The sequence below is a fragment of the Pelodiscus sinensis genome, chromosome 10 (genome assembly GCF_049634645.1).
Source record: "Pelodiscus sinensis isolate JC-2024 chromosome 10, ASM4963464v1, whole genome shotgun sequence".
Classification (NCBI taxonomy): domain Eukaryota; kingdom Metazoa; phylum Chordata; order Testudines; family Trionychidae; genus Pelodiscus; species Pelodiscus sinensis.
The window spans coordinates 50,878,639-50,902,187 of NC_134720.1; the positions used below are offsets into that span (position 1 = coordinate 50,878,639).

Sequence of the window (23,549 nt, forward strand, 5' to 3'; positions counted from 1 at the left end):
AAGTAAACACATTATAAAACGGACAAATCAGATCTAGTACAGAAGGTGGGTGAGGGGAAGAGAGAGAGGGAATAGCTATTTGAGTCAATGAGTGGCTAGCCAATCAGGGGTGATAAATGAGAAGCTATCTTTGTAATGGTTAAGGTAATTTGCATCTTTGTTAAGGCCCATTTGTAAAGTGTCAAATTTAAGCATGAAAGAAAGTTCTAAAATTTCCCTCTGTAATCTGGTGTTAAAGTCTCTTTGAAGTAAGATGCATATAGTAAGGTCATTAAGACTATGTCCAGGTAGGCTGAAATGAAAAGCAACTGGTTTTTCCTTGTGAAGATGTCTGATGTGTGGGAATTAATTCTTTGGCGAAGTGTCTGAGAAGTCTGTCCAGTATACATAGCAGAAGGACACTGTTGGCACACGATGGCATAAATTATATTTCTGGATGCCAGAAATATAATGTATGCCATCGTGTGCCAACAGTGTCCTTCTGCTATGTATACTGGACAGACTTCTCAGACACTTCGCCAAAGAATTAATGATCTAAGGAAGTGGGTCTGGCCTACGAAAGCTCATCACCTACTAAACCATCTTGTTAGTCTTTAAAGTGCTACATAGTTTTTCCTTTTGTTTTAGTGAGATCAGACTAACACGGCTACCTCTCTATTACTATAGTTAAATTAGTCACCATCATATTGTATGTACAGTTGGGATAATTTTCTCCAATGTGCATTATTTTACATTTATCAGTGACTTGCCCAGGATCCATACAAAGCCTGTGGTAGAACTGGGAAGAGAATTCGTATCTTCAGATTCCCGATCCTGTGCTTTGTCCACAAGATCATCTTTTCTCTTTCATTACTTATAGTACCCAGAAAAATTCATTTATGGTCCAGAACCTCAAGAGCTGTCACTTAAAAATCTCATAGGAAAGAAAAGAAAACAAAAAAACCAAATCCCTTCACATTACAGACCTGAATGAAAAACTAAAACGGAGAAAGAGCAAAAGGATTCCAGACTAGTTAAGGACAAGTGGGCAACTTATCCTTCCTATGTCTTCAAATCTACAAGAGTGGACAGTCAGAATGTGTGTGAAATCACAAAAAAGGAATAGGGGCTGCCAAGATTTGGAGCAAGTATGCAAAAGCAGATTTCAGGTAGTCCTCAATGCCAAAAATTTAGATTATTATTTTCTGATGTCTTCTCATTGAGGTAATTGGTAAGAGATGGCTCCAGAATGGTGAATTTAATAGCATGTAATATCAAAAGACACTGGTTATGCACTATATTTTTATTATTTTCTAATGCTCCAAAGGTTGCAAATGTCTATAATACTGATATTAAAGCCAAGATTTAAATGTGATGGTACCTGATATTTAGAAATGTTAAAGACTGTAGGTTCAGAATGGCCTCTGGGATGTAACGAATGCAGTTTTGGTACAAATTAAGGCTCTCAAGGGAAACAAAGTGACAGGCTTCTGCAGGAAGCTCCGAGAGTCTGTTCCTTGACAAATCTGGAGAGAGAGAGGAAAAAAAAAGAGAGAGTCAATTACCAAATGACCTTTGAATGAGTTCTTTGAATCAGGGATTGTATCTTGGTATGTGTGGACAATACTTGGTACATTGTGGCAGTTATACATATAAAATAATAATGGTCACCAGCATCGAGTTTTTGCATCATGTCCTTCCAAATATAAAAGTTATGTAATGACAAATCACAGTTACAGTTTTTGGGTCTGTCTAGAGAACTTGTGTGTAATAAGGCCAAAGGACAGCTCCCAGAATATATGGCTTCCTTACACACCCTAACTCTCAACAGTGACGTAAATGTACTACCAAAGGCAAAAGAGGTTGTTCTGTGTCAGTCCTAATTTCCTTTAGAGAAGCTGCCAGTTAAGACATTTCACCTCTTCAGTGTTCAAACAAGAGCAAACATTGACCTAAGCAGAAATCTTTAGTCAACTTGAACTACTATTGTGCATGATTCAAAACAAATTTAATAACATATTATTTATTTGTTGTAAATGGTAAAACATGCCCTTTCAAAAGTCAAGACACATTAAAGTTAAAAGAACAAATACAAAGCTGACAAGGTAAAGCTGGACAGTAGTAACTTCTTTATCCACATTAAAGTCAATGGTTTATATTTTTTTTAAACTTTCATAGACTCCACCCAACAAAGCAGTTTGTTCTTGGAAAGCCTGGCAAATCAGACAGGCTTTGCAATGTGTTGTGAAGGTCACTTTTAAAGTAAAGGGTCCCCCTTACTGAAATGCCCTGTCACCAGATTCTTCCTGGCTGAACCAGAAGGATGTTTACCAGGAGTTCCCCTGCTTATCTCAATTGTGCATATTTTGGGATGAGAAATGGCTTTTAAGGGAGACAGGACCCAATTAATTAGGTTTATGTATCTAAACCATACCTGGGATTGTACCCAGAGAAACGGAAAGCCAGGTTAGATCATAGGGTACAGGAGTATAGCCCCCTGCCCCAAAGAAACTCTTCTATTTAAAAATAAGGAGTCCTATAGCACCTTAGATACACACACACACACACACACACACACACACTTTTCCACCCAAGCTCATCTGAGAAAGTGGGTTTTGCCCACAAAAGCTCATGACACTATATATTTTTGTTAGTCTCTAGGGTGCCACAGGACTACTCATTTTGAAAGTTACAAACTAACAGGGCTACCCCTGGGAGGCTGCTATTTAAGTGGGTCACTACATTGTGTACAAGCTGAAGTTACAGAATGGTCTTCAACATGTAAAGCCATGTGGAGTACATTCCAGTAATCCTCTCTCAAGGTAGAAACAGAACTGGAAGGGACCTCGAGGTATGATTATTGCTGACTGTAGCAAGGGCCACAAGGGAATTCGGCAGCCTTACAGATATGCTGATGGAACAAAATGAAAAGCCATGACAAATTTGCTATCCGGGAATACAATAAAACACCAAGGCTGTGAACTAAGTGACAAATAGCAGACATACATGCATATAGTCAAGGGAGAAGGAACAACTGCTGCCCTTTATTTCAGATGCTTGTTTCTCATGTAAGCTCTAAAATCAAATATCAAAGAGCTATGATACCAGTCATCTTAAATCCTAATCTTAGACCATAGGTAAATCACTCAAATAAACATCCTGGTCCAATAAACAAAGCTGGGTATCACCCATACACCAAAGGCAATACACACACTACAAGCTCTGTATCTCCCTAACAGCCTCTCATTGGATCATTGGGGTGACAAATCAGAATCCTGTAGAAGGCAGCAAGTTAATCTTTGGGATAGGCATGTAATAGTGTAGTCGATTAACAGATTATCTGATAAGCAAAAGCTTATAGGCTAATGCTATAGACTACATGCACTTCCCTCAGCACGCCCCTTGCCAGTACATTTTTTAGCAGGCTGGCCAGCAGCCCAGCTCTGCCCTAGTTTGCAATGGGTCCTGGACCTCCTCCTGCTGCGGCTCTGCATTTAAAGTGTATTAGGAGATGAGCAGAAAGGCAGCCCAGCTAAGACTGCCCCCTAGACAGATGTTGCTGCCCCTTTATCAGAGACGGCAGCACAGGGTGACAAGTAATGGGTCCGTAAGGGGAGCTGGTTTTTAAACTGGCTCCCTTTGTGGACCAGCTCCCGCTTGGCACCCCATGCTGCTGCCTCTGATGCAGTTCTTAACAGCTGGCGGTTCCCGCTAGGCACCCAAGCCCCTGGTGGCAGGAAACTGCATGCTTCCCCAATCCCCCAGGTCAATCAGGGTGTAGGGGAGCATGGGAAGTCTCTCTCTCTCTGCTTCTGTCCTGCAAGGAGTGCCACGCTTAGAGTCCACTGCCAGCTGAGCAGCACGTGTCCCTTGCAGGGCAGGAAGAGATTTTGCAAGCTCTCCCCACCCCCAAGTCAATCAGTGCCTGGGGGCGGGGGAATGGGCAAAGTCTCCTCCTGCCCTGCCAGGGGCATGCAAAGCTTAGAGTCAACTCCTGATGGGGGTGGAGACTTGGCACACTCCCCTGGCCCCAGACCCTGATTGGCCCGGTGGCGGGGGAGCAGCAGGGCATCTGTGGGCTGGATCAACCGGCTCAGTGGGCTGCATCCAGCCCCCAGAGGCCCTTTTGCCTACCCCTGCCTTAGCTTCAAGGAAGAGGCAGAGTGAAAGCAGCAGCTATCCCTGCAGCACCCAGCTATTTGCAGTTGTCTCTCCTAACTGCTGCTGCTTCCAGCTTGACAGCTCCAGTGAGACGTCCTGCAGGGATGGGGCCTGACAGCATCATGTAACTGAATGTGGTGAGCAAACACTGCCCCATCGCCTTACTTTCTGCCCAACTGGCAGGCACACCCTGCAGGGCTGAAACCTTGAATCCAGCCAGGCATGTACCATGTGGTTGAAGTCGCCAGCCTCTCTTTCCTGGCAAGGCTGAAGACCTGAGCCCTAGTAGGTATGCCCTGGCTCTTGAACTTCTGAAGATTGTGGTATGTGGCTCAGAGGTTTCGTAAATTTGGCCCCCGGGCTACATAACTTTATAAACATTCCTCCCTCTGCCCATCTTAGCTGGGAGAGTCAAAACGGAATGAGTTTGAAAACTGACACAAGACATCTTGATTATGATTCTAACCTGTATTTAAAAACACAAATCAAAACAGGCTTCATTTATTGTTCAGGTCACAAGTCATATGAGTAAATAATAAGAACACTGATGTTCTGAATAGCTTTGTTTCCATATTTTCTGAAGGAGGAAGTCACTGCAAACACAGGATTAAGTGTGAAAAACATTATACTGAAAAATAAGGAATCTTGCAAAGTACATTCAAATTAAGTAAATTAGGTCACAGCATGACAGAGCCACCAACACATGTATAAAGCAAAGAGACTGTTTTCAAGCAAGGCTTACCTACATTTAGTGTAACTCTTACAACCCTTAGTATACTCAAATGGAAGTTACCAGTTTGACATCCTCTGCTCTAGACTTACTTTATAGAAAGGTCAGAAAGACATTACATATTGCGAGGGGAGGAGGTAACTGTCACAAGAAGAGACCAAGATGACTGTAAAATAGGAACTGCTTAATAGGACATAGCACCTCAAGAGCCTGACAGAGGAAAGGTCACATCAGAAAATCAAAATGACCATTTGTGAATGTGAAAATTGCAAATGAAGGGATTCACTTGCAAATTATGAAGGCCCGACAAGTATATGTATCTAGCTGCAGAGGGGTAGCCGAGTTAGTCTGTAGCTGGAAAAAACTTAAAAAACAACTAATAGTCAAGCAGCAACCTACAGACTAACAAAACACGTGTGGCATAATAAGTATTGTGAGCTTTCGTGGGCACAACCCACTTCTTCAGATGAAAGAAGTAGACCGTGCCCATGAAAACTCTTGATAACATCTACATGTTTTGTTAGTCTTTAAAGTGCTGCTAGACTAAGTGTATATCTAATACATCTTAATTTAAAATTCCAGGTAATCCTACCACTTCAGTGTCCCAAACTCCAAACAGAATTTTGCATTTTGTATGGAAGCATCATTAATCTTATTGGCTCTCCCTCCAGACAATCAGACCCAGAAATAGTTTAGGTAATACAGTAAAATGGTTTCATAATAAGACAACTGTAACAAAACAAAATCCCGGAGGCTAGGTCTACACTATAAGTTTTTAATTGGAAAAAGCTACGCAAATTGCACTCCACAGTTTGCATAACTTTTTCCGATTGCTTTTCCAGAAGAGGCTTTTCTGCCATTTGGTCCTATCTAGATGGAGCCAAATGGCGGAAAAGCCTCTTCTTTCAGAGCCTTTATTGCTCATAGAATGAGATATACAGGGCTCCCCAAAAGAATGTGTTTGCTCTTCCATGAAAAAAAAAAAAAAGCGGAAGAGCAAATGTGTTCCCTGGATGCAGCAAGGATTTTTCAGGATACCTCCCGCAATGTAGACATAGCCCGAGAGAAGAGTTACAAAGAGCAGTGAAGTGATTGGTCATACATGTATTGAAGTTGTATTGGAGTATAAGCACTTCATGGCATATTTCCAAAAGGGAAAAGAGTGTGAGTGAGTGAGTGAGTGAGTGAGTGAGTGAGTGAGTGAGTGAGTGAGTGAGTGTAATAGAACACAGAAAAAGGCTAACGGACTTAACTGAAGAAAAAAAAAAGTTGGAGAAATAAACAGAACTGCAGAAATTACACTGTCACCTCTCTAATTTATACATCAAAAAATTCACCGAAACAGCTGGCTCCCAATTTCTCAGCAAAACTGTTAATGCCATTATGTTTCAGGAAGGCCTTGTTATTACTGAGAGAGATCTCGGTATTTTTACAAGACACACTGCAATATTTTTACTAATACAATAGTTTAATTTATTTGACAAATGACAATAGTCAAATTAAGCAAGCAAAATATATTTTATGATGCACTGTCTTTGATTAATTTTATTTGTTCACTTCTTTATTATTTGACAAAATTCAATAATATGTAATAAATTAAGTCACTGATATAAATTAGTGAAGCTTCACTACCCATAATTTCTTCTATAAGAGATCAAAGAGCAACTGAGCACCAATTATGGCAAGTGAATATATTACTAAAATATGGCTTATTTGCAATGACAATTACTTTAATTCGGGTTGACTTTTCATGGATTAGAATTATTGTTCTCATAAATCTGTTATATAATAGGCCCTTCTAGCTTGTTAAAAATGGATCAGCTTTGAAAGTCTCATGTGAGTTCTTTCAGTTGCTTCATGCATATTAGATAAAAGCTCTTACTATACTCAAAGAAAAACGGTATTAAGATACAGAAGTATTTTAGAGCAGGATGATTTTCTTTTAAGGGAAAGAGGATGTTTTGCATTGTCTAAAACATCAGTATAACAAGTGGGCAGTGGGCTGCCTGTTAACCATAACGGGTAAGAATCACTCGGTAAGGTTGATGCTTCCCAGTTAAACATTCACATCCCTAACTGTGACCAGCTTCTCATAAAAAAATTAATGTACAACTTTCATCTTCAAGGTGCATTAGCTAGTGCACGAAACCTTTGATCTGAACAAACTTATTTGTTATAGATTCTCCATGTTTAATAGTTCAATTTTGATATAGTATCTTTAAAACAAAACTTTCAAATCCATTACTGGAAATTACCAATGTTTCTTTGGTCCAATTGAAACCAAGCATTACGGAGTTTTTTGTTTATTTTTAATTCTTTCTACCAGTTTGAGAGCCCATTTATACTGGCACTTTACAGTGCTGTAACTTGCTGTGCTTGGAAGAGAGGGTTTCACACCCCCGAGCAAGAAAGTTGCAGTGCAGCAAAGTGGCAGTGTAGACATAGCCTGAGAGCTATTCAATCTGTTACGTTTTCCTTGTCTCAATTAACTATATTCAGTTTTGCACATGGAGTTTTTCCTGACACAAGAAGACTGATCTAATTTCTTACTGTTTTCTTTGTACTGCAGCAACATTTTCAGTCTTAACTCCTATTTTTTTAAAAGCAGTATCTAACACTAATATCCTAAGTGTATTCAATTCTCTCCAACTCAACTCCCCCAAACACGAATTTTCTTCAAGTGCTTTCCTACCCAGGTTAGACATATCACCTGTCTGCATCATTTAAGGCGAGAGACTCTGCAAGTTCTTGACATTTATTTCAAACAGAATTCAAGACAAGACTGGGAGAATGTGACAGTGTTTAATCTTTAATCATTCTTAATTAAGCTAATTTTGCCCAGGTATTGCAAGATCTGAGCAATACCACACATCACCCACACTGCAATACATGAATGGTGGTCACACTCAATGTTCCTTCTATGTTTTATGTCTGAGCCTCACTCCAGCTGGGCTGGAGCAAAGAGGAAGGGCTTCAGGGCCAGCAGGAGCACAGTGCAGCCTCATCTGGCTGAGCGCAGGTCAGCTGGGCTGGAGCAAAGAGGAGGGCTGCCTGGCCAGGGCGCTCAGCCAGGGTACACCACGCTCCACATGGGCTGGAGCAGAGGGGAAGCAGCCCAATCAGCTGAAGCGCGGCGCAGCCTCCTCCGTCACAGCCAGCCGGCTGGGGTGTTTCAGCCCTCCCGACCCAACAGATCCCACCACAGCTACTCACCTGTGTTGCTACTCCGTGAGTAGCTGCTCCACAAAGAGTGCCAATTCAAAATTAGTTGTGCGCAGGCATGCAGTCCAGAAGGAGCTAAAGATTGACTCGTAGAGCCCCTGCAATTCACCGCGATCTACCGGTTGGTGACCACGGTTATAGACTATTCTACAAAAATGTGCTTTGCTTTGAATGACTGAATTTGATTTTTTAAAAGTAATCAGCATTAATGGAAACAGTTTCTGCTGATTAGGAGCAAAACTTGATCCAGATTAGAACTGCTGGAGCTTTGGACCTGGTATCTGTGTCTGGCAAAAAATACATAACTACAAACAGGATTGTAATTTTTGTCTTGCAAGCTACTCCATGTTATAGGCAAATCCCTGCCTCTGCACAAAATCCTGCTTAATACTATATCAGATCAGCATTCCATCTTAACCCATGTCTTCTCACTTTCAGAGGAAGAAACAAGAAACCCTGTTGCAGTCAATTATAATCATCTGACCACAAGTTATTGACTTCAGTGGTTTATCTGGCAAGCATATAGGGTGTGTCTAGACTGGCAAGATTTTGCACAAAAGCACCCGCTTTTGCGCAAAAACTTGCCAGCTGTCTACACTGGCCGCTTGAATTTGCGCAAGAGCACTGATGTTCTAATGTAAGAATTCAGTGCTTCTTGCGCAAATACTTTGATGCTCCCGCTCAGGGATAAGCCCTCTTGTGGAAGAATACTTGCGCAAGAGGGCCAGTGTAGACAGGCACCTTAATTTTTTGCACAAGAAAGCCCGATGGCTAAAATGGCCATCGGAGCTTTCTTGCGCAAAAGCGCGTCTATACTGGGCACGGATGCTTTTGCGCAAAAGCACTTTTTGTGCAAAAGCATCCATGCCAATCTAGATGTTCTTTTGCGGAAATACTTTTAACGGAAAAACTTTTCCGTTAAAAGTATTTCTGCAAAATCATGTCAGTCTAGACGCAGCCATATTGTATAATTACAACATAATTATAGAGAAGAGAGCAATGTATATTTTAGAGATAATTATGTTTCTCCTAGGCTTCATTTAATTAGAACAATTTTATACTGGTGTATTTATGCATAGGTGTTGAATATAAATATAATTTAGTACACAGTATTTTATATCTTCAAAGTACTGTATTACAGCAGACTACAGTTAAGGTTAAAACAAGCTTTCTGTTTCAAGTGAATACTAATACCTCCTCCCACCATGCGGAAACTAAGAGACTATCTCTCCTGTAAGAACAATTGTGCTGGGGAATATGGTGAAAACACACTGTGGTTCAGACAGTTCTCTCTGCTGGAATATTGGATTTTGAGGAGTACAATTTTGAAACCAGGTACCTTCAACATGCTGGTACCTACATCATTATGGGCTTCATGTCTTACTCCATTTTATAGATCAGGAAAGTGAAGCAGAAAGGTGAAGTGATTTTCCCAAATGGAAATTGCAGCAATCTTGTGCTTTTGGAACTCATCAGTGATTAGTTCCAAGCTCCATGATCAGTCAGCTATTTTACAATTAATTACAAATGAACTGGTGTAGTGTGCCAGTTATATATTTAACTCATTTGAAATAGGCGTTTTCTGGCTTATCTTACTAAAAGCAGCAAGCAGAGATGCTTACAGTTATATTCCATTATAAACCACTAATACTAATACTTTTCATTCTAACCCCCCATTTTTCAATAGCTTATAAAGGATTTTTTACTAACTATTTGTGCTTTAGTTTTCCATGTTTGCTCTCTGCCCCGGCTAATTTTTTTGTTTGGGATATTTCAGAGCAAATAGTTCAGTAGTTATGCCAGTGTTGAAACAACTGCCAAATATTTATTTGAACAGTTCCAGTGTCTCCACTATTTGGAAATCCTGTTGAGCACTGGAGTCAGGATGGTGCCTTTTATGCTATGAAAATCTATCCAGATTGACTAAATCATAAGCTTCTGGAAAATAATCATTTGCACATGCGAAGTTTGCTAGACTCTGTCTGTTAAAGCAGTGTTTCCTAAAGGATGGGTTCCAATTCACCAGTGGATCACAAAAGGTCACTCCACCACACCCAAAGCTAGACCAGCCCATCCCTGGGCCCTTGGCAAGAATGCATTTCTCTTGGTCCAGAGTGGAAGGAAGACCCCACCCACCCTGCAGCAATGGCACCTGTTTTAGCTTGTGATATCCTGGAGGGATGGCTGGGCCAAATGTGAGTGATGCTGCAACCCTATGTGCCAACTTCCAACCCCCTGGGAAAAGAACTGCTGCTGTGGGGCAGGCTCACTGACTCTCTTCTCCCATCCAGGGGCTTCTCCTCCACAATGAACTGGATTTAGGTTGTAGTGCAAGAGCAGAGGGTGCTTAAATGTAACGGCAGATCCCAGAAAAACTGAAACATACACAAAATGCACCAAAGTTACCTTAATAAAAAGTTTAGGAACCACTGTGCTAAAATCCTGAAACATTCTATTTACACTACGCATGCTCTAGACCTCATCCACCTTCCTCTACATAGAAAATGCTCCCTGACCTCCACAGCCTGAACACCAGACAAGAAACTGAAGTCACAGGAATGCTGAATTGGAAGGCAGAAGGAAACTGAGCTCTAGTGATAGTTCTTCTGATTAGTGTTAATTCTGTGCCCTTCACAGCTCTTATTCACCAAGGCCTTATACCCCACCTTATAAGATAGGCAAGCATTGCTGTCCCTGAGGGGTAGCCAAGAAGTTGCAAACTCTCTTCTAGCAGAGCCAGGAATAGACCATTATCTCTAAAACAGCAGACCCAAATCTCATCCATGTAGCCATGCTGCCTTTCACAGTTACTGTGCTGTTTCTATGACCTGGAGAGAGACCCTCTCAACAGAATACCCAGTAGACCAGTGATGAGGGCTCTCTTAGACTACTGGTTATTCTGGCAAGAGTCTCTCTCTCTCTCTCGGCATTTTTATATGAACATTTTCAAAAAGTCTCAGTTTTGTCCCATACCAGAACAAAAGTAAATTTCAAAACCTTCATTTCTGGTGTGTGAAAAGGAATTTTCCAGCCCGACACATTAGTAAACCAATACAATTTATGTGCAAAAATTAATAAAGGCATTACAGCCCTTTATATAAAGTTTTTTTAATAGAAAACTGCAATACTCAGCATCAAGAGTAATGAATGGATGCAGTTTCAATGTTTCAATATTAACTCTGGCTATCCTTTTTGTTTTTTAATTCATTTTAAAAGAGATTTTTCTGTGGTATAACCTCTTTTTTTTCCACATTAGTGAAACCATCAAGGGTTTCAATACACCAAAAATACTAAATATCATGTCACAAACATGTATTTTATAGCACATACATATAGCAACTTATAGCTGAGAGTGGAAGTGGAGAACAAGGAACAAACCTAGCCATCTACAGATATTAATACTATAGGTTTTAATACCTACAGTAGTAGTAGTAAACATCCCAATCAGGATCATAACCCAGGAGAAATGCTATTTTTTTCCTTGTGGAATAATATTGTTTTCATTGTCAAAGAACAGTACTGCTTCCTGTTTGCTGAAATAAGGTTGAATGGGATCTACATAACAAAGCAAGAGCAGCTATGTAAGTGCTGGCAAGCAGAACTGGCAAGGGTACTGAGCGTTGTGGTCCTTATAAGGAAAAGAAAACTGCTAAAATGTCGTTAGGCATCATTTGCTCATGTTTCAGGAGGACCTGGAACAGGAAAGCCAGCAACCTGAATGAGCTGCATAGTTCTGAAGAATTTTACTTTTCACTCATGTTCCCTCAAACACATATAAACAATACCCAGAGTGCTTTCCTTAGACCAGCACAATTATTTTAGAGTTGTGGGCAGGGCTTTTGCTCCATAGGAATGTGTGTTTTGCACAGAGAGAATATTCTTTTAAGGTCCAGAGTGGACAGAATATTCTCCCTGTGCAAAACACACATTCCTACGGACAGGGCTCGCCAAACTGCGGCGAGCGCCAGCCTCACTGTTCGGCGATCTGCGCATGCACAGATCGCCCGAACCCGGCTCTTCTGGGTTGTAATCTACTTGCCACGGGTGAGTAGATTGCATTATTTGTCGGCCCTGCCTACGGAGCAAAAGTTTGGGATTAAGCCCTGCCCACAACTCTAAAATAATTGTGCTGGTCTAAGGAAAGCACTCTGGGTATTGTTTGTGTGTGTTTATGAGGGAACATGAGTGAAAAGTAAAATTCTGCAGAACTATGCAGCTCCTTCAGGTAGCTGGCTTTCCTGTTCCAGGTCCTCCTGAAACATGAGCAAATGATGCCTAACGACATTTTAGCAGTTTTGTTTCCTAAAGCTGTGAACCCAAGAGAGTTGTGGATTTACTTCAAGACAGAGTCGATTAGGGATAGTTGCTTTTATTAATCTCACTACATTACTACTATTACAGGCTTAATACTGCCTGATGGTTACACAGCTACTGCAAAGTAATATGCCAATAAGCATAGGCAGAGCAATGCATAGAGTAACAGGCACTTGGAAACGCTTACACCCCTATAGCCTGTGGGGAGTCCTGTTCCAGTCACCTTGCATCCGGCCGCAGTGGACTAGCTCCAACTAGGGGGATCCAAGGCACCCTTCAAGGTCTACGTCCCAGGTGAGACTCACAGAGGGGCGGGGCTCCCAGTTATCTTATGCTTTAGCTGTTTACAGAGTGTGAGCGAGTTGGCCCAGTGCCATTCTCAACGTTCCCACGGGGCTGAGAACCAAGGTCATGTTATTTCTCCCATATGCGGTTCTCAGCTAGCCAGCATAGGGAGCTGTGGCTGATGAAGGCCATCTGATAAAGAACACCTGATATCTTCACCTTCAGGGCTCATGGCTGGCCAAGAGGAATACAAATTTAACCCCTGCAGGCCTACATATGGCTTTTTATGTGACAGTAGTGAAGAGCATAGCTTAATCTTAACTGTTCCTTATGAAGATGGAAGTTACAAAAAATTAATTTTTGCTCTGCCTCTAGGAGCTGGAGCTTTCTCTCATGGGATTCCAGCAAAACCTCTCTCGGCTAGCAGTTTAATACTTTAATGTCTTTCCCCTCACTGAATATAGCTCCCAGCCAACAGTTTGATTATTTGTTTTTATCTTCATGTAGCATTAAAACTAAGTGAGCTAAAGTGACCAGGTGTTGAAGTAAGTTGAAAGAATATTTCACTGAGAAATGAATCAGAGTTCCCAGGTTTGTGAAGGCTGACTGCAAAAGCGAAGAGGTTCTTTTCTTAGATGGAAGGCTGAGCCCTTCCTGTTATTCACTGCTGTTTGCTGTTATTTCAGCATAAAATTACTGTAAATTAATCATCTCAAGAAAACAAACTCCTGAACCTCATCTAATACAAACTTGTAACACTTTAGTCAAGACAGTGAAAACCCATGGGTAGAGCCTGGTTTAATAGTGTTTTATTTTGATTTGTCTTAAATCTATTCCTAGTCTAGTCAAGGTACATTGAATTAAGCCTAGTTTAAATCAAAATGAGAGGTGCCTCCATAGCCTTTTGGGTCCATATATTGAAACTGATTTAAAATTACACCTTAAATTAAAATGGTGCAGCTCTGTATGCCGATACATGCTTAGAATCTTTTCACATTAAGAAAATATAAGAAGTTGGTGGTGGGAGGGAAATTTAAATACAAATTTAACCTCTCTAGTTCAGCACTCTCTGGTCCGGCAACATAGGTTGTCCGGCCTGATTTTAGTTAGCCAAATGTTCACTCATCATGGGTGTGGTCAAGTTTCCTATAATCCCATGAAGTTTGTTTACAGCCCCCAGCCCTGGCTCTCAGTGTTCTGTGCTGCTATTCAGCGCTAATTTACCCCTAAACATCTTCTAAGAGCCCAGTAAGCAGTGGAAGTGTTGGTAATGCTGCTAGATAATACTGACCTCCCATGGTCCGACAAAGTCTCTGGTTCGCACTGGTCAGGTCCTGAAGATGCCTGACTAGAGAGGTTCAATCACAGAATCATAGAATACTAGGACTGGAAGGGACCTCGAGAGTCATCGAGTCCAGTCCCCTGCCCTCACGGTAGGACCCAGCACTGTCTAGACCAGGGGTTCCCAAATTTTTTGTCATGGGAACCAGTAAATCTATTCACAAGCTGTTGGAGGACCAGTAATATTCATTTGCATATTTATTAAGCAAATGATGAATATTCAAATAAGTTGTTTCTGGTCCTCCCAAAACCCCCAGTGGCAGCTTTAGCAAAGCTTTTGATACAGTCACCCACAATATTCTTGCCAGCAAGTTAAGGGAATATGGATTGGATAAATAGACTATAAGACGGACAGAAATCTGGGTAGACCAGGGTTTCCCAAACTTTTTACATTAGTTGGAACCTGGTTTTTCTTTCAGTACTGTTTTTTGCAGCCCAAAAATATAAACGCATATAAAAAAAAATGAAAAATTAATTAAATTTTCACTGTTTCACCCAGCTGCATCCTCCACCCAGCCCGGGCCAGGGCTTGGGGGACCCAGCACCACACAGGCACTCCGGGAGGCAGGAGCAGGAGCAGATTGGGGGTAGGGTGTCTGGTTAGGAGGGAGGGTCCAAGGAGGGGTAGGGTTGGCCAATTCTCCCCTCCTCCTCCCCTCGGCCAGCCCTGCTGCCCCCAATCTCCCCCCAGCCCTCCTTCCCGGCGGCTGGTCCCCCCCTCCACACACACACACACACACACACACACACACACACACACACACACACACTTTCTCCCGGCCCACCCCCGCTTCCCCCCATCTGAGATCAAGTGTGTCCGGCATTTTTTCTGAACTCACCTGGTAACCCTAGCTATGCCTCTGCCGGGACCCAGCACCACACGGGCACTCCGGGAGCCCGGAACATCCCAGCAGCCACGCTGAGGCTCGGTATTTTTTTCCCACCAGGCCGTGGCTCATAGTTTGGGAAACACTGGTCTAGACCATCTAGTAGGATAGACAGACATTTATCTAACCTACTCTTAAATATCTCCACAGATGGAGATTCCACAACCTCCCTAGGCAATTTATTCCAATCTGTAGTGTCATTTTAGCCAAGAATTTCAAGACGTAAATTATTTGAAAATATATCCTGGACTGAAGTTCCTAGTACCATAAAATTCAATTTTCTTTTAACATCACATCAGAAACTGAAGAAGATTTATTTAATCTGAGGAAGCCCACGAAAGCTCATCATCTAATAAACCATCTTGTTAGTCTTTAAAGTGCTACATAGTCCTGCATTTTGCTTCAGCTACACCAGACTAACACGGCTACATTTCTATTACGATTTATTTAATAGTAAGAGTTTTGTTGCAATAGCATTTGTTTGGAGTCATAAAAACTTTATAAGGCTTTTAAAGCCAGATTTGAACACCTCAATTCCAGAATGTGTTACACAGAAAGTAGGTGAAGGAAAAGAATTACATTTAAAATGTAGATTTTCACTTCAACTCTCCCTTATGTGTTTTCCCTTCCTATCCTTGATCAAATGTAGAACAAACACAAATGTCCTAAGAGCAGGGACCTATTTTTCCAGTTCATATGCAGAATGCCATTGCTTAGCTAAATTCTAAAATCTTCCTATTAAAAATTATGACGAGAAACCAATCAAAACTGCATAGTTTTTAGAACTTTTGAAATTTTTAAATGAGACAATTTACATGGAAGGATTGTGTATTTATAGGGGAAAAACAGGATTTAATGCTCAGTTTTAGAACACCACTCTATGTGGCTGCTACCAATGTGTCTCCATAATGATGACACTGCCTATCAATCTGCTGAAGTCACCAGATCTACCTTATTCCACTGCAGACACTAGCTGATGTCTTCAACGATATGGTATTTTACCGAATGACGACGACACAGAAGGAAAAAAAAGCATCAAATCAAAAGGCTTATTTATGTTCTTTTAATAGGCTCCTTGAGGCCATCCCACATGCTGATATCATCCTTAATAGAATCTATTATTCTTCACATATCCAGTGCTTACATATGCAGAGGACAATTCCTGCCAGAATGCTAGAAAAAGCTAGAAGAATGCCAAGTCAGCTGTATAATTAATATAAGCCACTTCAATTATGAGATATAAATTAGCAATATAGGATATCTATGACAAATACTCTGTTTCAAGCAGAGACATGCCCAGAAGAGATAACTTGTAACTGCCGAAGCACATAAAATAAATGCAGACTTTGTAAGTCATACTGGTCCCCTTCACTTTAAAGGGCATACAGGGACACATTTAAGCAGTAAAACCAACAGACTATGAGGTCAGCCATCTAAGTTTACTAACATCCTTTTACAGACTATTTTGAAGCTACATTTGTTTTAAAAAAATACTATAACCAAAATAATTGCTACTTGCCCCCCATAATACACTGATGGGCTTACAGCTATCCTTTTATAAACATCCAACTTTCTAATGAACCTTATGGCTACGTCTACACTGGCAGATGCAAAGTGTAACAGTGCTGCTCAATGCAGTAGTAAAAGGGCTATTGGGTGTCCACACCGTCAGCTACCAACACATTATTGTGGCCAAACTAACAGCACTTGCAGCACCTTTTGGAACAGTGCATTCTGGGAAGCTATCCCACAGAGCACCTCTTCTTCTTCTGCCACAGAGGTTTCTGGGTAGACCCATCTTGAGTCCTGTCCCAATGCCCCGTGGTGCACTGCTTCACATCCCAGCAACCCCGGAGCTTCCGACCACATTTGGTGCCATCTTTCTATGGTTTCTGGGCTGAAAACTGCCTCCTTTGTGTGCAGAAATGGTGTGACGGCGAGTTGGGGTTTCCCCGATCCTGCACCCCCACAGCAGCAAGAACAGTCTCCACCAGCCAGTAGAATAGAGAGGGGTTTATTGATTTTCCAGAATACAGCATAGCACATACGTGATGTGGTTACTGGGAGCAGGGCCAGGATGGTTCAGGCCCCTAGGGTTAAGGTCCATCACCCGTGGCCCCCAGCTTAGCCTGTTCTCTCCATGCTTCCCAGACAGCAACTGCCACCCTCCAAGGCCCTGCCCCCCAGCCAGGTGTTGGTCTCCGCCTTCCTCCCTTTGTCTCTCTCCCTGGGAGGCTGAGCCTAGGTGTCTGGGTTAATCCACATTTGGGTGAGTCAGTGGGAATCACATCACAGCACAGGGGGACACCGAGTTACAGAGCAGACAGCACCCCCACTACGCCACAAGTGGATCTCCAGCTGTTGACAAAAATGCTGATAGTCAAGTTATTCCTGAAGCCACAAAGTGACAAGGACCAGTCCAAGCAGCGTTCGTATGACATGAGATTTCTTGCGGCATTCACAGAGGTGGTGATCACTTTTGGGCTCGGGAAAAAAACACTGGGTGGTGTCATCACATCGTCATGCAAGCCTGGGCTGACAAGCAGTGGCTGCAGAACTTTCAGATGAGGAAAACCACTTCGGTGGGACTGCGAGCTGAATTCGCTCCCACACTGCGGTGCAAGGACATGTAAATTAGAGTCACCCTGCCAGTGGAGAAGCATGTGGTAATTGTACTTTGGAAGTTGGCTACTCCAGACTAGGGATGTAATAGTGCAGCTGATTAACTGATAAACAAAAGCTTATAGGTTAAAAGCTTATGTTGTAGACTACATGCATTCTCCCCCTCCCCCCAGTACATTATTTAGTGAGCTGGCCATCAGCCTGGCTCAGTCCTGGCTTGCGACGGGTCTGGGACCTACCCCTGCTGCAGCTCTGTATTTAAAGTGTATTAGGAGCTGGGCAGGCAGGCAGCCCAGCTCAGTTCTGGCTTGTACTGGGTTTGGGAGCTCAGAACTACCCCTAGACAGGGGCTGCTTCCACCCCACACTGTATCAGAGGCAGCAGCACAGGACGACAGGCAGCCGGTCCGCATGGGGAACTGGTTTTTAAACGGGCTCCCCTTGCAGACCAGCTCCCACCTGGCACCCTGTGCTACCGCCCCTGATACAGAGGTAGCAGCATGGTGTGGCAGGGGACTCTTCAGGAGTGAAGCGGCTGCCGGCCACACCCCCGTGGACTATAGAATAGTCAATTAACCAATAAGAATTCACGAGGTTATTTGACTATTCAATTAATCGATATTTAACATCCCTATTCCAGACAGCTTTTGCTCAGTTGGCAATCAGTTCAGAATGGGAAAGCTGACCATTGGCTTTGTGCTGCTGGAAGCATGTAGGGTCATCAATTGCATCGTGTTCTGAAAGACTGTGACTCTGGGAAACGTGCATGAAATACAGGTTGGGCCTCCCTGGTCCAGCACCCTCGGGACCTGAGCTGTCCCAGACCAGGGAGTTTGCCAGAACAAGGGATCAGTGCTCCCCCCTGGCTGCCCACCTGCTGCCCCAGAATCTCCTGGGATCCCCAGTGGGGACCACCTGGCCACTGCCAGTCCCACTGCCACAGAGTGTTCCCTGGGGTTCCTAGCTGGGCCCATCCAGCTGCCACCAGCCCTACTGCTGCTGGGGCCGCCCTCCCACCCTGCCCCACTGCTGGTTGCCCAGTCAACCCAGCCCCACTGCCACCGGGGGAGTTTGGGGGGGTGGGTCCTGGCCAGGGCTGCTGGACCACAGGCAGCCTAGCTGCAGCCAGGGATTCCCCAGTCGGGGCTGGGATTCCCCAGCCACATCTCCCTGCTAACGCTGGAGGTTCCTTGACCCGGGTGGGAGCTCCTCATCTGGTCCACTGATGCCAGGGGTTCCCTGGCTGGGGCCCCCTAGCCATCACCTGGCCCAGTTAATTCTGGGGGTTCTGGCCAGGGTGGGGGCTCCCCAGATGCTGCCTGGCCCAGCTCCCCAGCCCCTGCGCTGCTCCGGAATTCTTTGGTCCAGCAACATCCCTGGCTCTGCCAGAACCAAAGAATCCTGGATTTGGGAGGTTTAACCTGTAGCGGATGGCTTTACATGGATGGGCTTCCCAAACTGTGGTGGGGTGATAGAAGGCACACACATTCTAATTCTGTCACCAGACCACCTAGTCTGGGAGTACATTAACCGCAAGAGGTATTGCTCCATAATTCTGCTGCTATGGGTGCTTCATGGACATTAAAGCAGGCTGGTCTGGAAAGATGCATGGCACACACATCTTTTCGAACACTGGCCTGTTCAGGAAGCTGCAAGTGGGGATTTTCTTCTTAGACCAGAAGATCACCATGGGGGAAGTAGAAATGCTCACTGTGATCCGTGGAGACCATGCCTACCCCTTAATGCCGCGGCTCAAGAAACCATATGCACGGAGCCTCAACAGCAGCAAGGAACAGTTAAACAACGGGTTGAGCAGGTGCAGAATGACTATGGAGCAGTGTTTCCCCAACCAGGGTTCCGCGGAACCCCGAACCATCATCAGGGGTTCTGCGAGAAATCACGGAATAAATAATGCTGGGCGGGGCCTGAAGTGTCTGCCACGCCCTTCGCCTCCCCCCCGGCGCTCAGCTGACTTCTGCACCGCTCAGCCAGGCCGCTGCGCAGATGCAAGTGGCCCAAGAGGGTGGGGACTTCTGCGCCATTCAGCCGGGCTGCTGCGCGGGAGCAAGCAGCACAAGAGGGCGGGGACTTCTGTGCCACTCACCTGGGCCACTGCGTGACAGCAAGCAGCGCAAGAGGGTGGGGACTTCTTCGTTGCTCAGCCAAGCTGCTGGCGGGAGCAAGCGGTGCAAGGGGTGGGGACTTCTGCGCAGCTCAGCCAGGCCACCGTGTGGGAACAAGCAGCCATTTGGGCTCCGCGAGTGAGAGGCAGGAGGGGAAGGAGAAGAGAAAGAGAGACAGGAAAAACGCTCCAATTTTTTTTTCTTACAATGTAAGCTGATTTTTAATATAAACAGCTCTTTACAAATAAATGTTCTTGCAAACATTTAGCAGGAATTGAATTGCGCTCCCCGCTGTCAACTTTTTCTGGCCAACCAAATGTTTTCATACGTAGGGGTTCCTCGGGATATGAAAAATTATTTTAGGGGTTCCTCCATGGGAAAAGGGTTGGGAATCACTACTATGGAGTGTGCTTTTGACCGTTTGAAGGCCTCCTGGTGATGTTTATATGGGATGCTGGATTTGGCTGATGATAACATCCCTATTGTTATTGTGTTCTACTCTCCATATTATTTGCAAAGGGAGGAGTGAAAGCTTCACTCAGGGCTGGATCACAGAGGCACAGCACCCGGAGGCCAAGTCTGAACAGTCTGAGACCAGGGCTATTAAAGGCACACAGTGCAGAGCTGAAAGGATCAGGGATGCCTTGAGGCAGCAATTTGATGCTCAAAGTCAGTAAAACTTGTTGCTATGCATGGGAGTGCAGTCAGTGGCTGCTTTCCTAGGGGATTACTCTCATTGGTCCATGCATTGCACTTAGTGCTACAGTAACTGTAGCTTTGCAGGGTTGTGTTTGCTTTCTTGTACGTAATGGAATAAAGATTTCTTTGAAACATACTCATTTAATTTAATAAACACAGTAAACGTAGACCACCACCCGTGAGGCATGAAACAAAAATCTGCACTGTGGGAGACAGGAAGGGAGGGAGTGGGGGAGGCAAGAGGTGAGGCATGCCCCAAGAATTGCACAGATTTGTATACGTCCATATGCAGACCTGCTATCTGATGGGCTACGGAATGGAGGCTGCAGTTCATCAGAGCTAAGCTACTTGCGGATGGGTACGGAGTGCATGGTCTGCATGGGTGGAGATTGGGTGGGCAGGTGCGGAAGGTGGCACCCATGGATAGGGTGGCGTCCAAATTGCACTGGTGGTGATGGGGATGTGTACTGAAAACAGTTTTGGGACACTGACTTCAGGAGGGGGGGAGGTGTCACACAGTTGTTCCATATGCAGTGCTAGCAGCTCCTCCAGCAAGTTTGCTTGTCACACCATAACGCTCAGGAGCCACTGTGTGCTCTCCTTCATTCCCTCCTGTCACTATCCCTCCACTCCTGCAATTTTTTGTGTTCAGTGTCGATGTGGCTCAGGACGTCTTGCAAAAATTCCTCCCTAGACTTTCTTGGGCACTTCCATGCCAGTCTCAGACACTCTGTAAGAGTTAGAACTTCCTGAAACTGATTTTCTGAGGCCACCTCTATCAAGACCAAAATTGCAACATGTTACAGAAGGTCCCCTGTTAACACTAGACACAGCATTGCCCCAATCCCTTTGAAGCACGTGCACTGTGCACATATCTAGCACTGCCTGACTGTCCCAAGTGAGCATACATAACATACAGGAAGCCCACAATGGTAAGTTCACCAGAGAAACCCTACGTGCAGGATAGAGAAAAATGCCAGGAAAACCCTTAATTTAGCGGCTTGGGGGGGCTATCCTTGGTGCAGCGAGGCACGGCACTGGAGAGCAGGCATTTCCATTTGCACATGACCATACTGTGTTTGCTGCTTAGAGTGAGCAGGGAAGCAAAGGAGGATCTTTTACTCGTCTGTGGGTTCCAGCTGGAACCATATGCTTCTTGTGTCAGGCACCCACCCCCACTGATGGCACAGTGACAGGGGAATATCAGCCTTCTGGGGTCAAATACCAGGTTTGCTTTGAGAACTAATATAAAGAGAAGGGTGACATAGCACCTACATGAAGCTTTCGATGAGATCTGCAAAGCAGATTATCAAGACATTAAGAGATTGCATCAATTGTCTGTTCACCATCCACCAACCTCCTGCCAGTAGCAGCATCACACAGAACCAAGAAGCCTCCTTCCTATAAACCTCCCGCTCCTGGCAGACTGCTAGAGTGCTTCCCACCCACTCACCAGTAGCATCATCTGCAGCCTCTAAGGGCTGCAAGTGGCTCACCTCTTCGGGAGTACAAACCACTCCTGTCTGCCAGCCTCTATGGATGCCAAACCCTCCTCTGGCTCTGGGTCCCTCTCCCCTTGAGCACAGTCAGTCACAACTTCCTCCTCCTGTCATGGTGCACTGCCGGATATGCCCAAGATTTCCACCGGGGTCACCTCCAAGTAGCTCATCCAGCTCTTTATAGTATTTGCTGGTCATGGGTGCAGCACCAAAGCAGTGATTTACTTCCACACCTTGTGGTAGGCATTTTGCAACTCCTTCACTTTGACCCTGCACTGCAGTGCCTCCCGGTTATGGCCCCTTTTGGTCATACACCTAGAAACGTGCCCATAGATATTGTAATTCCTAAGGCTGGAGTGCAGCTGGGACTAGGCTGCCTCCTCTCTGCAAATGCTGATGAGGTCTAGTACCTTGGCATGGCTCCAAGCAGGGGATCTCCTGGTGCATGGAGCAGGCACGGCCAGCTGGAGAGAGGCGCTGAGAACACACCAGGCAAATAGGAAGGGGACTTTCCATTCTTGGGGGGGTAAAGGAGGAGCAGGCAGCCAGCACACTCCTGGCCCGCTCCTGGGGAAGCCCCCTGCTGGGGAGCATGGGGCAGTAGCAGCCCTTGTCTGCAAGAGGCCTGAGAAGGAAGCAGCCCTAAGGGGAAGCCTCCCCCTTTTCTCCCTTGATGTCTCTGATACAGAGGCTGTGGGGGAGTGCGTGTAGTTGATAGGAGTAGCCAAGAAGACTGGGTTTATCAATTAGTCGTGTAGTCCACTACACGTTGACATCCCTAGTGGACACCACAAAAGTTACAGCACTGGGGGCTGAATTACTGTCCAGTAACTTGCCAGTGTAAACGTGACCTAAGTAGCAAGTATCGCCAACAGTAGCAATTATTTTTTAAAAACATTACTGAGGGTAGACTTTAAAAAAATCTTTGTTAAGAAGAGCAGATGATTCAAGGCCTTTCACTTCTTGGGGACTGATTCAAATCAAGCTCAGAACAAAATTGTTACCACGGTAACTATTTGACGCCCTACGTGAAATGGGGTGGTGGCGTCTCTTCAGATCCTAGCAGGTAAGACTGCATGCCACAGAAATCATGACTGCAGTTGGTGCAGCACAAAAGGCCAAGGAACAAAAGAACAAGGAAAATGAGTACTCTAGTTTCATTGCCTACGATGCTCCCTTGAAGTCAAGGTTAAAACACAACTTAACTGATGAGAGGAAAGATACACAGCTATGTCCATGTTCTTGCTCTGTGGATAAAGGATTCTTGTTTTCATAGGTGTCCAGCAGGCACCTTTCATAAGTATTGTTTTCACTATTATTCTAGTTTAACATTATAAAAACAAATCAGAAGTAAAATAAAATACAACTCAACCATTTTTTTAAGCAAAAGACCAGGTAAAACTCTTGAAATAAAATTTGGAGAGAAATTAGTTCATGCATTCCAAAATATGACATCAGTATAATGACTCTACAAAAACATACTGATGATCCTCAGCAATTTGACACCTCACTTCAGATCAACTGCTAGAGAAATACTAGACCTTGTTGAAACAAAGCAGAGTTCCAATTTACAAAAAAGCTATGCAATTAAACTAGAATTGAGAGGGGGGCAAGCAGTAAATGAATTCAACCTTTTTCCCCCATGAAAAATTTATTTTAGATTAAACAAAAATTATCACTTCAATCAC

General features: G+C 44.1%; 1 protein-coding gene across 5 annotated transcripts in view; it reads right to left on the reverse strand.

The window, feature by feature from the left end:
- Positions 1-23,549, reverse strand: part of LRCH3 (leucine rich repeats and calponin homology domain containing 3) — a 116,386-nt gene that overhangs the window by 65,357 nt on the left and 27,480 nt on the right. For all 5 annotated transcript variants that reach the window (XM_075938178.1, XM_075938180.1, XM_075938179.1 and 2 more), the window contains exon 2: positions 1,361-1,505. In XM_075938178.1, the coding sequence (XP_075794293.1) occupies positions 1,361-1,505 (145 nt within the window). The remainder of the gene's footprint in view (positions 1-1,360; positions 1,506-23,549) is intronic.